The sequence below is a fragment of the Hyaena hyaena genome, unplaced genomic scaffold, assembly GCF_003009895.1.
Source record: "Hyaena hyaena isolate Hyena2069 unplaced genomic scaffold, ASM300989v1 scaffold_78, whole genome shotgun sequence".
NCBI classification, from domain to species: domain Eukaryota; kingdom Metazoa; phylum Chordata; class Mammalia; order Carnivora; family Hyaenidae; genus Hyaena; species Hyaena hyaena.
This window is the reverse complement of record NW_024080710.1, coordinates 1,167,810-1,183,141: the sequence shown is the minus strand read 5'-3', so window position 1 is coordinate 1,183,141 and position 15,332 is coordinate 1,167,810. Positions and strand designations below refer to the sequence as shown.

Below are 15,332 nucleotides of genomic sequence, written 5' to 3'. Positions count from 1 at the left end.
ATAAGATTTGTTAAAAACAACCTCCCAAGATTGAGGCTACCTACTGTTGGCAAGGGTGTGGAGAATGGGCCCTTTTATTGACAGTAAAAATGGAAGGAAGCAGTTTCACTACATCCATTAAAATTAAAATGTAATTTTTAAAAAAATTTTGACAGAGAGTATATGTGGGGGAGAGGGGCAGAGGTAGAGTGAGAGATAGAGAGAGAGACAGAGAGAATCTTAAGCAGGCTCCATGCTCAGTACAGAGCCTAACATGGGACTCAATCCCATGACCTTGGGATCACCCAACTGACTGAACCACCCCGGCACCCTGAAAAAAATCTACGTAAGTTTTAATCCAGCAGTTCCATGAAGGTAGAGCTATAATTGTAGGGATGAAAAGATGTCTTGCATATAATGTTCAATGAAAAGCTAGCTGCAAAACAATAAGGATGATATCATCTCATCTACGTATATCATGTATATAAAATGAAACTAGCTGCTGTAATAAACAGACTCTAAAAGGCAGTGGTTAAAACAAATCAGGAATTTATTTTATTTTTAAGTAGCAGGCAAAAAGAAAGCGGTTCAAGGCTGGCAGGCCAGCTTTTCCAGCCTCAACACACGACCTATGTCGATCCCGTGTCACTGCTGCAGGTCCCCCAGGCATCTCAGCAAGAGAAGTGTACGCCAATCCCTCATGGAAAGGCCCAATCTGAACGTTCTGCTCATACCCCAGTGCCCAGTCACAGGGCTGCACTTAACTCTAAGGGAGGCCAAGAAGTCAGCCTTCAGCAGCGCAGCCACACACCAAGCTAAAACTCAGGAAATCTGGTCAGTAAAGGAAAAAGGAGAAACTGCACATGAGGGCAGCAGTCTCTGCCACGCGTACTTGTAAATGCATGGAATACAGCCTAGAAGACTACACACAAAATACAGTACGTATCTCTGGAATAGGAGCCAGAACAGAGAGGAGACAAAGTATTGCCTGAAATTTTTTTACACAGTGATAGTATATTCATGTATAAATTAAGGAAGTTTTAAAATTTCAGAAAATTGTATACCTTGATATCGATATAACATGTTAAACACGTTAACTCTATCTACATTGTACAAAGCTTTTAAAGTTCCAAAAAGTAGATTTTATCTAAACAAAAGTTACTATTATTAAAATCATGATACTTAGAGCATTGTCCTCTAAGCCTGTCCATGTGGGAGACATGATGACAGTCTTTATAGATGTCACACTGAGACACAGGCAGGGCGGTGACCTGCCCGGGGTCCCAGCATGCCAGTTGGCAGAGCTGGGACAAGACTGGAGTGGGGGCCGCCCTGCTGTGACTGCATCATCACTTTGATAGCATTTTCTACTTGATGAGAAGGCTGAAACTTCTCTCGCTCAGTAGAGTTCGTATTTTAGACAAGAAAGATAGAATGAACTGTATTCAATCAAAGAACAAGGGGAAGTAGTTTTCTTATAGGCTAATTATTACAAAAATAAAAATAAAAAAAGAACTTCCCAGAAACAAAACAGTCATGAGTTTTAACCCCCTTCTGAGCTAAATTCTCAAGTTTAGGATTTACTGAGCTGTTTAAAAATCCTGTCTATGACTTCTGGATAATGACAGCAGACCAACGAAAATGATAGCATCTTCTTCCTCTAATATATAAATCACTCTAAAAACAGAATAAAATGAATAAGCCAGAATTTCCTTTTTTTAAAGGAGCAGAAAAACCTAGCAGGAATGACTGTCTTCCATCCCTTGTCTACAGAGAGGGATGCCTGGGTCCAGGCTATCAAACAGAACCTCAGAACAGAGGTAAAATGCAGATCCTCCAACCAGGGCTGCATGATGCCTAGCAGAGGCTCTCCCTGACCCCCAGAGCCACACCCCTTCCCTTCCCTCTGCGTCGCAGGGAAAAGCATGCAGATATGGGCAGAGCGGCTCTCTTGCAGCAGAAGCAGGATGTACAGAAATGGCATGGGAGGAAGGCAAGCATGATACAGAAAAAGCAGACAGGAAAAGAGCAGGCTGGAGAAAACAAACCCAAGAAACAAACTGCGTTGTAATCGCCCTAGAAGAAATGCAATACAATACAATGAATTTAAGAAAACAAAACTTCAGAGCTGACATGATAAAACAAAGGGAAGGAAACGAGAACATTAAGGCTAAGAAAACAGAGGATCAGAACAATACCATCACAGAAGGACATCAGCAACAGCCAGGACACAGCTATAGACCAAATCTCTAGAGCAGGAGAGTCACAGCGAATGCAAAGCACAGAAAGAGATGAGAACCACTGGACAGATGACACAGAAGGGGAACAACGGTGCCCAACACAAAGTAATCAGCATCCTTAGAAAGCAAACAATAAATACAAAAATGTTCCACGTTACCATTCGGCATGTGAGCCGAGGGAGCGGGCCACAAGGGTGCTCACTACACGGTAATCACGGCATATCGGTTGTGGTCCGGAGTGACATTTGTGTGCATGTGTGTGCTGGTGGTTTTATTTGGACTTGCTTTTGGTTCTGCTTAAGATTTTGTCTATTGTTTTAAGATAACACATTCTGTTTTCCTAAAAAGACAGTCCTGTAGTGGGGGAAGAAGATGCCGTTGGCTTAAAGTCAACATAAGCCGAGTAACACTACAAACCTTCTGCAAGTATAGGTCTTACTTATTACCAAGCTATTTCATGCTTTACTAACGAAAATGCCGGCCGATTTAACAGTACCTTAAAAGGAAGACTATGATACAGATATATTCATAAAACAAATCTCATTTTTTATGGGTAGCAAATGATAAGTTCAAAAGCTATGCACCCAAAATAAGTATCTGTTATCAGATATTGATGAAGTAATTTATTGAACAGGTCTAAATGAATGTAAGCCATGTTTTTAGCACCAGTAAAAGAATCCTTGAGATTTCTGGTCTACAACCATCTAAAAGAGCAGTAATGTGCTCCCTGACAGCATCTTTGGGTAAAGAAACAAATGCAATCCGAGGATTAGCTGTTAGGTCTCCAGTTTTGTAACATAATTCACACTGCCAAAATGAAAAGATCAACCCAAGTATTTTTAAAACTTTTAAGTTTTGGAGATGAATGTCTTTCTTCCTTGAAGTTTTAAATTATGAGGTAGATATCATTCAAAGTAAACATCAAATGCAGTCAACTTCTGTCGACAATCATGATTATTAATCACAGGATTAGTAACCAGAAATTTCCACTAGGAAAAGTCAATTGCAAGTTTAGAAAGTAATGTTGATTAGCAGTATTCTGGCTTGAGTTTCCAAATCCCTTCACCACTAGAAGTTCTATGAAAAGTGCACAGATTTCTCAATAGTTCTCGAAAGACACAAGACTGTGAGGCTGATAACTTGGATTCGAACTCCTGCAGTATCTCCTGAGTGCTGGCCTGGCCATCAACACGGGCCTGGAAAGCAATGAAGTTTCTCATTTCCACCAGCAGGTCATCGTGTTCCGTGGTGGCAGGTGGTGGAGCAGATGTCTCTTGGTGGGCACTGTCACTTTCCAGCCGCTCTGGCAGAATCAGGTGGTTCCTAGCTCTCATTTTAGCCAACAGTGAAGATGAAGGGAGGGCCCCAGGTGAAGACTCTCCATCTTCCACTTTCCCACTGAAGTGCTCAGACGCATTATCCTTTCCATCCTTTCTCATGACGCCATCCTGGAGAAAGAAGACCACTGCAGTGATATGCCAGCTTCTAATTCACGGTCCCACTATTTCTCCAAAACCCTGAGGAGCCATAAACAAATACTCAGGCCCAGGGAGGTGAGGCGGACAGGAAAGAATGAGATGGTGTCAAACGAAAAGGGGCAGGGGGTGAGTCATGCACTGAAATCCACCCACCATTAAATACCATCTCTTAAAAAATCCAATTCCCCCAAACTACACTCTTCACTCGAGTCCCTTCTATGTGGTGAGAGGAGGGGGACAGAGTAGGGGGTGACAAGCCTCCCTTGGGTGTGAAAGCTGGCTCTAGGGGGTGCGAGTTCTGCAGGCTTTTCCGGCCCTTCCTCCCAAACCCACTCTGATCCAGGCACCATGGGATAAGGAACCATCGTGGAGCTACACTTCCTGCTCTTCACTTTTAAATCTTTTGACTCATTCCTACTTTACACCTCGTGTGAGTTTCCTTAGAGCAACAACACAAATCTAACTTTTTTCACATCCCTATTGCTAAAAGAACAGAACATGGAAAGTCAAAAAAATGTTCTCTGTTCTACATGTATTCATATTAATCTAAAATAGAAGTCTGAATTTGGGGAGTTTTCAACTTTTATCAGTAATACAACCCTTCACCAGGAAAGACCGAAGAGAGCACTGACTGATAAGAGTCTGGTCCAGTCTTTACTCAGTGAAGCGCTCAGGGCATCCAGGGGGTCAGGACAGGGAGAGAGGGCCATAGGGCTCCAGCGGCTAGTAAGTTACAAGCAACATCCAAGGCAGTTTTCTCAACCTTCATGCTAGAGGGTAGGGCTCCCCAGAGCCGGAACGGTACCACTGAACAGAGCAGGCTGTGTGGGCAGCAACCCACACATCCCCTATCCCTGTATTAACTTTCTGAGGGCAAAACAGAGGTTCTATTGTAGATCTGGGTTAAAGACTTTGTCTTTTACAAAGTTGGCTGGTCCTTTCAGCTTCACATGAAAGTGCTTCATTAATCAGAGCACACAACACAAATCCCGGGTGCCATTTTGCCAGCGATTTTCTTCACATTTGAATCGGGTTAAATTTTCACAGCAGTTCAATCAATAAAGACTCATACATGAAAAGCAGACAATCATTACCTGGCATTTCTCCCTTGAAGATGTTGAAGAAGGATGCTGCACAGAGAAGTTGGAATTCCTTTTCTGACCAAATCTACTCCTAAATAAGGAAAAGAGCCACAGCAGATGAAATGTTTGCTCTTGTTGACTTAGAAATGAAAATCCCCTTTCAACAAGCTCATCTTTTGCTGGAAAATTTTCTTACTTATGGCTATTCCTTCATAACCATGATGCTCATCCCCTTCAATCTTTCTACTTTGCTCTCCTGGGAAGTAACAGCTGCATCTCAATTAAGAACCACTCAATATCTTGTTCAACATATGATGAAAACTACTCTCAAATTCCAAGCAGGAAGATTATTCTGAACAAATGTACCGAACAGCATAGTAGTTGATTGCTGAACTGGCTAATCATCTTATTTAAGTTTAATTATTATCCTGTGTTTCTTATTTTTAACAACATCTCTTAAGCAAAACAGATTATGCCTCCTTCCCCGAAAATTCAGCTTTGGAAAGCAGGAGACAATGTGAGGAAGAATGTAAAACTATCAGTGTTTTTGCCCCAAGTCACACAAATCTGGTTGACCCAACTTGTCCCCGTGAGATTTTCTACCATGCCTACCCTGGCTTTATTCCTAGCCTAGATAGTTTGGCCTCCTCACATGCATGGGAGACCAGCAATCTCTTACTTTATTCCTGCTGGTGCACCAGAAACCCCCCGCTGGCCCGTCCAGGTGGGAACACCAGACACTGCTCCCAGACACCGCTGACGAGAGAGCCTTAGCGCTTTCAGGGCATCCTGGGCCACGCGGTTGGCCTCTGCCTCCACCAGCACATAATCTGGATTGGCTCCCTCCATGATGGCATCGTGTTTCATGACACTGTGCACGCCAACTAGCAAGAACAAAGGACACAGTAACATGTTATTTCAGTTTGTACACAACATTTTTTCTTCTATATTGTCTAGTATGTTGTGGGTAGAGGAAAAATAATGAACATTTTTAGCTGCTATTTGCCAAGTTGACGATCATGACCCAGGAACTTTATAAATGCTGTTGCTAGTCACCTTCATCACTACCCTACAAGGTAGGTAGGGATTATGAACGATCCTCAACATTATCTGCTATCTGGAAAGTTTTAAAACCTTTTATTAATTCTTTACTAAAGGAAAAAATGTGAAAATATAAACCAGAATTACAGAATTTCTAAAAACTAATGATCATGAAAGTGCTATTTATAAGCAGAATTTAATGCAGTTTATCAGTGGAAAATTCATAGCCTTATTTATGTATCAATAAAAATGAAAGAATAAAAACAAATGAATTAAATTTTTTTATTTTGAAAAATAATTTTTTTCTTTTTGAGTTAGAGAGTGCCTGTGTGCTTGCCCCCTACATGCACACACAAGTGGAGGAGAGGCAGAGGGAAAGGAGAGAATCTTCAGCAGGTTCTATGCCCTGCATGGAGCCCAACTCAGGGCTCAGTCTCACAACTATGAGATCATGACCTGAGCCAAAATCAAGAGTCAGGCACTTAACTGACTGAGCCAACCAGGCGCCCCAAATGAATTGCTAATTTTCTAAGTTAGTCTTCTAAAACTTAAGCCAAAAATCCTCACCAAAACTCAACAAAAACAAAAGCACAGGGAAGAAGGTAATAAAGATAAAAGCAAAAATCAATGAGGTAGAGAACAACCATAGACCTAATTAATAAATCAAAATGCTGTTTTATTAAAAAAAAAAAAATCACAAACCACTAGTTTAACCTGACCAAAAAAGGAGCATGGCAGAAGTCTACAAAATTAGAAACAAGGGAAAACAGACCAGTAACTGTAGAAGAAATAGAAGGTAGGAGGCCCAGAGGGTTTCCTTCTGAAATGCCATACAGAAACCTGCCCTCCCAAATCGAGACCCACAAATGGTGGCCTCTGGTCACTCAGAGCTGTCACACTGTGAACACAATGGCCGCTGAGGCCTGAACGTGACGACCTTCCCAGGGAGGACTGCACTGTGGTAACCCGAACCCGGGTCCTGAGCAACTGTGGAGTCGTCTTTCCTGACTGTTCTCCCTTAGTACTAGCGATCAGCTTTCCCACTTCCGCCTGCTCTGGCCATGCCCCTGCCTCTCCCTCATGACCGTTACTTTAATCTCCTATGGCTGGAAAATCACATGAATACAGCATGTCCAGAAACCTCCTATCAGTGTTCAGGTCGTACAAATCTACTTAAAGCACTGGCCCCCTCCTGCATGTGGTTGTAAGTCAAATACTGCTATTCCCCAAAGGTTCAATTTCTTTGAGGTCTTCAGAAAAGAGAGGTGAATACAATTTTCAAAATGTCAATATATTTCAAATCTAAATTTTAGAAGAAAAACGGCTTCCAGCTGAGAGCCCATTCTGCCCTGTGAGTAAAGGCTGCTATGGCTAAAAACAGCCTACTCCTCTTCTGTCTTCTGTTCTTAGCACACCTGTGGCAAATTCAGCAAAAAGATTACCTGACTTTTTGAAAAGCTTTTCCAAGACATAATCGTCATTGCTCCGCTCACTGGTCTCATTCTCATTTTCACTGCCCTGCTTCCGGTACCGCCTTTTCTTCACTAGGTGTGGAATTCGAGTTCCTTCAAACTTGGCATCTCTGTGATGCTTCGAGTTCTTGGGCTTTTGCTTCAGCTGCCGATGGTGCTCCAGGGTCTCTTCTTCTGGTGCACTGTGTTTTGTTTTAGATTTGTGCTTATAACAATTATTTTCCATTTGCTTATCCTCCCAAAGAGGCTCTGTTGGAGCCTGGCAGCTTTCTCTTTTGTCAGAAAGACCTTGGTTTTCATGGATGCTTTCCTCACTACACAGCCCATCTGTTTTGCTGACTCCTGGAGAATCTGAACATTCTCCATGTCCACTGATCACTGACGACTCCTCTGGTCTGGACACTGCACTCGTCTCTTTTCCAGGCCCGTCACCACCAGGCAGATCTCTAGGCGTTTGGGGGGGAACTTTCAAAGGATCGCCTTGATCCGATGTTACTGCATTTACTTCAGCTCCTGTAACTGCAGACTTCTCTCCAGATGAGGCAGCATCGTTTGCAGATGCATTAGAATCAGGGAACTTTTTGCATGTTGAAACATTAGGGTCTGTCCCAGAGGCTGGTGGAAGTTTTCTTTTTAAAAGGCGTTTGGGAGTCTGAACATCTGATCCAGTTCCTATAAAAGGGAAAAGCATACTCAAGTTACACTACATAATTCTTCCGTGGTTTTTACTCTAAGTTATTTTATGTAATACCTGCAAAAATAGCACTTGTTTCAGTGCTCTGGGATGCATCAGGGCTCGTCAGAGTGAACAGCTCATAAAGATCGTTGGACTTGAAAAATCGCCTTTGCTTCGGATCTTTCAGCACTCTATTTGTCAAAAATTGCTTGAAAATTTGCCTAAAAAGATAAAAATTAAACTCATATAAAACAATGCTCAAAATCCTAATTATAAAACTATGAATGATAATAATGATTGCAGCTGAACAAACGTCTAAATAATCCTCAAACTTCTTGCCTTGGAAAATTACAACTGAGAAAGCACATAAGATATTGGATGGTTTTATAGAATTTGAATTACAAAGAATATCTTATTATTTACACCCAGGGAGCTTTTTCAATCTCCAAGATTCATCACGTGTCAGACAGCACCTTTCCATATATAATCAAGTGATTCACAGCCTCACTGAGCTGGAAGGAGTCAGCTTCCCGGACTACCAGACTAAGGGTCCCCTGCCCTGCTGTCCTCAGGACCCTTCCACGGTGGCATTCAGGAACCGGGGCTTTGCACTAGAAGCTGTGTCACCCACCTTCCACATGCTGATTCATACTCTATGCTAAAGCTCCACACCATCATTACCCCTGCCCAGATGTCCCCACAAAGCAGTCCGACCCCTACTACCCAGGCTAAAGCATGTCTCTCTAAAAGGGAGCTCTCCCTCACAGGACTCAGCTCATCTCCAGCCCTCTCAGAAGAAGGACTTTAAGAACACACACCTATCTGGGAGTGGCCCAGTGCATGGTGGGAAGCAGGGAGCTTCATTTTAAGAGCTGGGTTCAGGTTAAGAATAAAGCCTTCAAGGGTACTTGGGTGGCTCAGTCGGTTAAATGTCCGACTTTGGCTCAGGTCATGATCTCGTGGTTTGTGGGTTCTGTGCTGACAGCCAGCTCAGAGCCTGGAGACTGCTTTGGATTCTGTATCTCCCTCTCTCACTGACCTTCCCCTGATCACGCTGTCTCTCTTGCTCTCTCTCTCAGAAATAAATAAAACATTAAAAAAAAATTTTAAGAATAAAGTTTTCAGTAGAGGAGAAGGAGAAGGTGGTCACTGTTAAAGTGACCTTTGCCTAAACTACTCCTTGTAGAGAAAGAATGAAAAACGGGTGTTCTAGCCAACCTCTCTCTCTGGGGCATTTGAACCAAAGACCACCAGCTACCCCACGCTGATCACACCTACATGGTGTGTGAAAATTCCAGTATGTATTTCAATTCTGTCACTTCTTAAAATTTTTCTGAAAAAAAGATGGTACACTATAGTAGGTAGGTACATTTCTCTTAAATAACAGTTAACATGAAGTTAACACATAAGCAATCCTTGATGTTTAATAAGGTAGGAAGATGATCAGGTTCAAACACTTGTACTTTTTTTTTTATTAAGTAAACTCCATCCCCAATGTGGGGCTTAAACCCACAACCCCGAGATTAAGAGTCACATGCTCTACCGACAGCCAGCCAGGTGCCCCAAAGACATTTTTTAAAGATTCACAATAAGCCATCTGAGCTTACCTTTAATGAGAAAGAAAAAATACAAAAACAAAATAACCACCAAAAATCCCCCCACATATCCTTTAAGTTACAGCAACAATTGCTCTAAGATGAAAAGACTTTTAAAGCAATACATTAAAAAACTTCCCAGCTCAAAGCCCCAGCGGCGTACTTGTAGATCTACATCCTGCACACGCCGCAGCGGGGAGAGCAGGCTCCAGTCAAGGAGCGGACAGCCATCTGTACTGACCGGTGGTAAATCTTTTCTTCAATGGTGCCTGCAGTCAGCAGCCTGTACACCGTCACCTGCTTCTTCTGGCCTATCCTCCATGCTCGCTCCCGGGCCTGCGGCAGAAAGATGCATCTCAACAAGCACACTTCCCAATGCCAAGCGCTTACCAAAAGAGAGACAGCCAGTTGCTTCCTTCCCCTGCCAAAGCTAAAATTTTGGCTAATGATGCTAACTATACATAAGGCCTATTAAGGAAAATAGGTGACAAAGACAGACTGGGCCATCTTCACCTGCAAACCAATATGTGTAACTCTGTACTCTCTCTCTGTACCCCACATGTGGTGATGAATGCCACAGATAAACTGAAGACTCTGTGTCTGTGAGGCCAGGCAGCGTCTTCCTCCACGCTGAAGACGAGGCAACAACCAAGACATAAGCTCCATGCAGAAGCTCACAGGGGCGCCAAAGGACACTCCCAAGTGCTGGCCACTCACCTGTCTGTCACTAACACACTCCCTTACCTGTGTGTCTGTGCTGGGGTTCCAGTCGGGATCATAGATGATGACTCTGTTTGCCCCCGTCAGGTTGACACCTATGCCACCCACCCGAGTGGTCAGAAGAAACACAAATATGGATGCATCCTAGAGGTAAGATGTGCAACATTTAGTATGCACGTTTAAGACTAGTTATAGCACTTCACCTCTGCCTTTACGTACTTGACACATGGAAACCCCTTCCCAATACAAAAAATGGGTTATGTCCTAGAGACCATTGGTAAGTTAAGATCCCATCTCACAACTTCTACTTTTAGTATCGATTATATTAGAAATAGCTCAGAGTTGGCTTTTCAAGAAGAAATACACATTCTTTGTTTAGACACACAAACACACACAAAATCCAGAAATGCACAGAGCTTGAAGCAGAAAGTCTCTCCCTACACACTGCCTATTCCCAATGTCAGCATGGCTCAGGTAGGTGAAGCTATTCTCCTTCTTTCCTCTGCCCAGAGTAGCACTACCTGGTTTTACTGTTATATACACTTGTTACCTCGTTGTATCTTGTAATCAGAGGTTGTCTTGAAGCTATTGCAGTGGTACCATCCATCTTGAGGTAAGAATACTTTTGGGCTCTAAGGAATACTTCAAGTATATCCAACATCTGTTTGGGAGAAGGAGTAGGGGAAAAAAGTTTAAAAATCAAAAACACACCTCCAGTGCGTACTCTCACATCTCTGTGAACAGTCACACCTTCCCAACAGGCTTAAATTAAAAGGGGCTTCTTGCTCTGAGGTAGATAAATATAACTACTTACTACAAGAGTATTTTTGGTATTTCCCTACCATTAATTCTTCTCAGTTTTGTAAAGAGGAGGGCATCTATTTGAGTTCAGATCCAAATGTGCCCACACCCTAGTATCACATGGTAAACGTTTTTAAAAAGCCAACTTCTAGGCACTGTCTAGAGAAAGATCCAAGCTCCCAAAGAGATCTGTAGGCTTGCCACCTTAGTATCAGCAGGTGAATTTGCTTTCAGAATCACTATTTTAGACTATATCCCATTTTTTAAATTACTGGTTTAAAGAATTCCTCTTTCTTGTATAAGGTCTGTACACTCACTTGTCTTGACTGAGAAAACAGCAATACTCGTTGACCCTGTTTGTGCCATATTTTCAACAAGGACTCAACTACTATCATTTTCCCAGAACGTTTCCAGTATCCAAACTGATCTTCTTCTAGTTCATCATCTGGAATACCTCTGAGATTCTTGGGACCTCCAGAAAAGAGGTCAGGGTGGTTGCAGATTTTTCTTAGGGCTACAAGTCCAGAGAAAATCTATGGCATAAAAGAATTACATGCATTTGGATTACTCCATTTAAATAACATTCACTTGTAAAGGAAGGGAAGGATGATATTCCATTTGTAACACAGATTAAAAAGGAATTCTTCACCAGATTCTTAGCTTTCTCCCTAAGCACAGTGTATCAGGAGCTAGAAGAAATCAACCTTCATTCATTTTCTATCTTGATAAGGTAAATTTTCTAGAAACAAAAGCATTCTATTAGACCAATATCTACTGGTCATAATTACTGATGACTTATTTTCTCTCACTAGAAAAAAAGGTATACAGTTCACAGCATATAAAAACTGACTCATCTTTTATGTGAATAAAAAATGTCATGCCTATCTAAATTTGGAGAATCAGGCAGGTGACTTAACAAATGCATTTAAATATTATACTACGTACACCTCACTGAAAGTTCTGTAGTTGAACATGTGAGTCAGAGCTTGAAGTTCCATTTACTTTTTTTTTTTAATGTTCATTTAGTTTTGAGAGGGAGACACACAGAGCATGAGCAGGGGAGGGGCAGAGCGAGAAGTAGACACAGAATCTGAAGCAGGATCCAGGCTTTGAGCTGTCAGTACAGAGCTCGAGGCGGGGCTCGAACCGATGAACCGCGAAGTCATGACCTGAGCTGAAGTTGGACGCTAAACCGACTGAGCCACCCAGGCACCCCAAGTTCCATTTACCTTTCTATCAGAATATTAGAAAACATGTCTGCATGGAAAATATGCAAATGGGAAAGACATGAGGGTGGTTCACTGAGCAGAAGGGCGTAAGAGACGAGGAGTGCCTGCCCTCTAGGTCCCCGGCGGGAGGGCATCCTTCACAGCTGTCTGAGTATGACTCAAATCAAGCTCAGGGGTATAAAAGCTCAAGCAGAAAAAGATAAGACACAAGTGAAGCCAATAATGGTAGTTTTAACAACCAAACAACAGTTAAACAAAATGAACAAGAAAATATGAACAAATCAGGAACACTGTCAAAACTCCTCCAAAGAGTCATCTGTAACTCCTCTGTCTGCCTCTAGATCTGTGCTAAATACAATACAGGGGTCACAAACCACATAGGGCTACTATGGACACAAAGTGTGGCTAGTCCAGGGGCGCCTACGTGGCTCAGTCAGTTGAGCGTTCAACTCTTGGTTTCTGCTCAGGTCAGGATGCTTTGGTTTCATGAGTTCGAGTCCCACGTTGGGCTCTGCTCTGGCACTGTGGAGTCTGCTTGGGATGGTCTCATTTTTTGCCCCTCCCCCACCTGCACTGTCTCTCTCCAAAGGAGAATTATAAAAAATAATAATAAAGTATGGTTAGTCCAAATTGAGAAGGATATTTTACATTTGCAGTGCAATTTTAAAGATGTAGTTTTAAAAAGTATTAAAATATCTCAATAATTTAAAATTTTTGATTACACATTAAAATGACATTTTAGATACATCAGGTTAAATAAAATTCATTATCAAAATTGATTTCACTTCTTTTTACCTTTTTCAGTGTGACTAGGACAATTTAACATCACATATGCAGCTGGCGTTGTGTATCTATGGGTTAGTGCTAATCTAGACCACCTTCCCAAATTGGAGGCGCATGAAGCTAAGGGCAGATTCAGGAGAGATGAATACATGTAACGATTTAAGAATCTCCCATAGATGCCAGTGATAGATGAAGTAAGAAACTGCACCATGGCTAAAAGGAATGAAATGACTTCATCTGGAAGAAACAGCATGTAGACATTACAGGACAAGGGCAGCCACGTCACCCATAACACTCATCTCTTTGTCAACCTTTGTGTATAAGCGGGAAAGTATGTTTTGGAGAGTAAGGTGCTTGCTGCTCAGCTGTACCTCCCATGAGGACAAACCAAAGACTAAGGAAGTTTTATATGTCAAATAAATAAAACACAATTCCCATTTTAGGACACTGAAGCACAAAGAAACAACAGCTTATATGGAGCTTCAAACTAAATGCTGATTATAAACCCACTATGTATGCTTACTGAACAGGCCTTTACCCACATCTACTGCTGAGTACTGCTGATAACTAAAATGTTATTACTTACACAAACATTTATAATCCCAGTTCTTCCTTCATGCACCTGTGAACCCCAGCAGTCTGGGGCCACTTCCCTGCATAGGACCAGACATCCCTGCAGGACTCACCACTACAAACGCTGTGTCTAGCACTACTCTTCTCCTAGACCACGTGACGTGGGGCTCAAGTGTAACCGTGCTGCAATACAGGCAAAAGGAAGCGTGCTCAAACGAACTGTGCGTTCTCTTACTTCTGGAAGGGCTTTGAATTAAGTGACAGTTTACACCCAAATGTTTCCAAGAGGTGACCATGAATCCTTGACTAGTCCTAATTTCCTTTTGTCCCCTGCTTCCCTGCTCCACAATTCATTTCTCTACTTTCAATATTTAGCTGACCTGCATATCTCCATTGAGAATTCTGTAAACTTCTTTGGAATCAATAAAATTTTGGTAGACTTTTTGTTGCTCCTCTGTAAGACGGCAAAATAGGACCTATGGAGAAGAAGAAACAAAAACCCAGAAAACTTTGACTATGAAAATAATTAAAACATCAACAAAATTTTCTAATAAAAAAAGCACAGCATATACAAGTTTAACAATGTACCTCTATTTCAAAAAGCCAAAATTGTGCCACATCTCAAGCTGAACAAAAACACAGTCACCCCTTTTCATCAGCCCCTCCATTTCTGTCATCCATCCAACTCTAGATTCCCACCCACTCTCCCAACAGTTCCTGAAGATTCGCTTCCTACCCACAACAAAGTTCAGGGTCAGGTGCACAGATATCCTGCATTCTAGTCTCCAAGTGCTCAGACCATCTCACTGCCTGTGCCCCTCGCCTACACTTCACTTCTGCAGACCTGACCAGGGACCCCACCCTCACCTGACTCACCCCCTTTCCTGCAGGTGGAAGCACAGGTCCACAAATTTACCAGACTCTCCCATCATCCCAGCCCAACTGTACCTGTTCCTCCGTGACAGAACATGCCTTGATATTCCGCCTCTCAACCCTCCTTTCTCCACGTCCACTGCCGCCACCTCATGGCTTGACACTATTCCTCAGTCATAAACCCAAGACATTTTCCTTCAGCTACCTCTCTGCCACCCACTACACCTGCCTTATAAACTTCCAAATGAAGACTGACTCAGCTGCCTTCTCTACTCTTTTCTGGTAAAGTACTGAGCACTGCTGAAGAACACTAGCCAGCTGGACAGTGCCCTGCCACTCCTGCTCCTGGTCTCCAGGGGAGGCCTCTGTGCACCCCCGCTCGGCCCCTTCCATAAACCCAGACCAGCTGTGACATCACTCCTCTCTCTCTCCAAGCCTCCCACCTTTGTCTTAACCTCTATTTAAAAGCAATCAAATGGACAAAACATCAAAAATAGAAACTGAAGCTATCAGTCATGATTCCCTGATATTCACTCCCTAAAATTTATCTACTTTGTCCACCTCAGCTGGTTTTCCCTTATTCCCAGAGGAACAGATTCCTCTTTGGGATCTGGCGCAACCCTTTGACCTTTATACTGGATCTGAAAACCCTCTCCTCTTCCTGAGGACAGTGCTCCACCACCTCAGACTTTCCAAACACTGAGGGGGAAAACTCCCTGAAAGGATTATGTACAATCACCATCCCAACATCGTCACCTTCCAGCCTCTCCTGGACTCAGTGGAAGCCTGG

At 42.6% G+C, this 15,332-nt stretch overlaps 1 protein-coding gene across 5 annotated transcripts in view; it reads right to left on the bottom strand.

Moving 5' to 3' along the window:
• Positions 1-511: 511 nt before the first annotated feature.
• The window catches only part of ERCC6 (ERCC excision repair 6, chromatin remodeling factor), a 77,141-nt gene continuing 62,320 nt past the window's right edge, over positions 512-15,332 (bottom strand). For 4 of the 5 annotated variants that reach the window (XM_039233693.1, XM_039233696.1, XM_039233695.1 and 1 more), the window contains 10 exons: positions 14,050-14,145; positions 11,402-11,617; positions 10,834-10,944; positions 10,308-10,427; positions 9,805-9,899; positions 8,044-8,189; positions 7,263-7,964; positions 5,459-5,663; positions 4,792-4,870; positions 512-3,667 (listed from right to left, as the gene is read on the bottom strand). In XM_039233693.1, coding sequence (XP_039089624.1) covers positions 3,248-3,667; positions 4,792-4,870; positions 5,459-5,663; positions 7,263-7,964; positions 8,044-8,189; positions 9,805-9,899; positions 10,308-10,427; positions 10,834-10,944; positions 11,402-11,617; positions 14,050-14,145 — 2,190 coding nt within the window. In that variant the 3' untranslated portion in view covers positions 512-3,247. The remainder of the gene's footprint in view (positions 3,668-4,791; positions 4,871-5,458; positions 5,664-7,262; positions 7,965-8,043; positions 8,190-9,804; positions 9,900-10,307; positions 10,428-10,833; positions 10,945-11,401; positions 11,618-14,049; positions 14,146-15,332) is intronic. The other variant, XM_039233697.1, reaches the window with a different exon arrangement.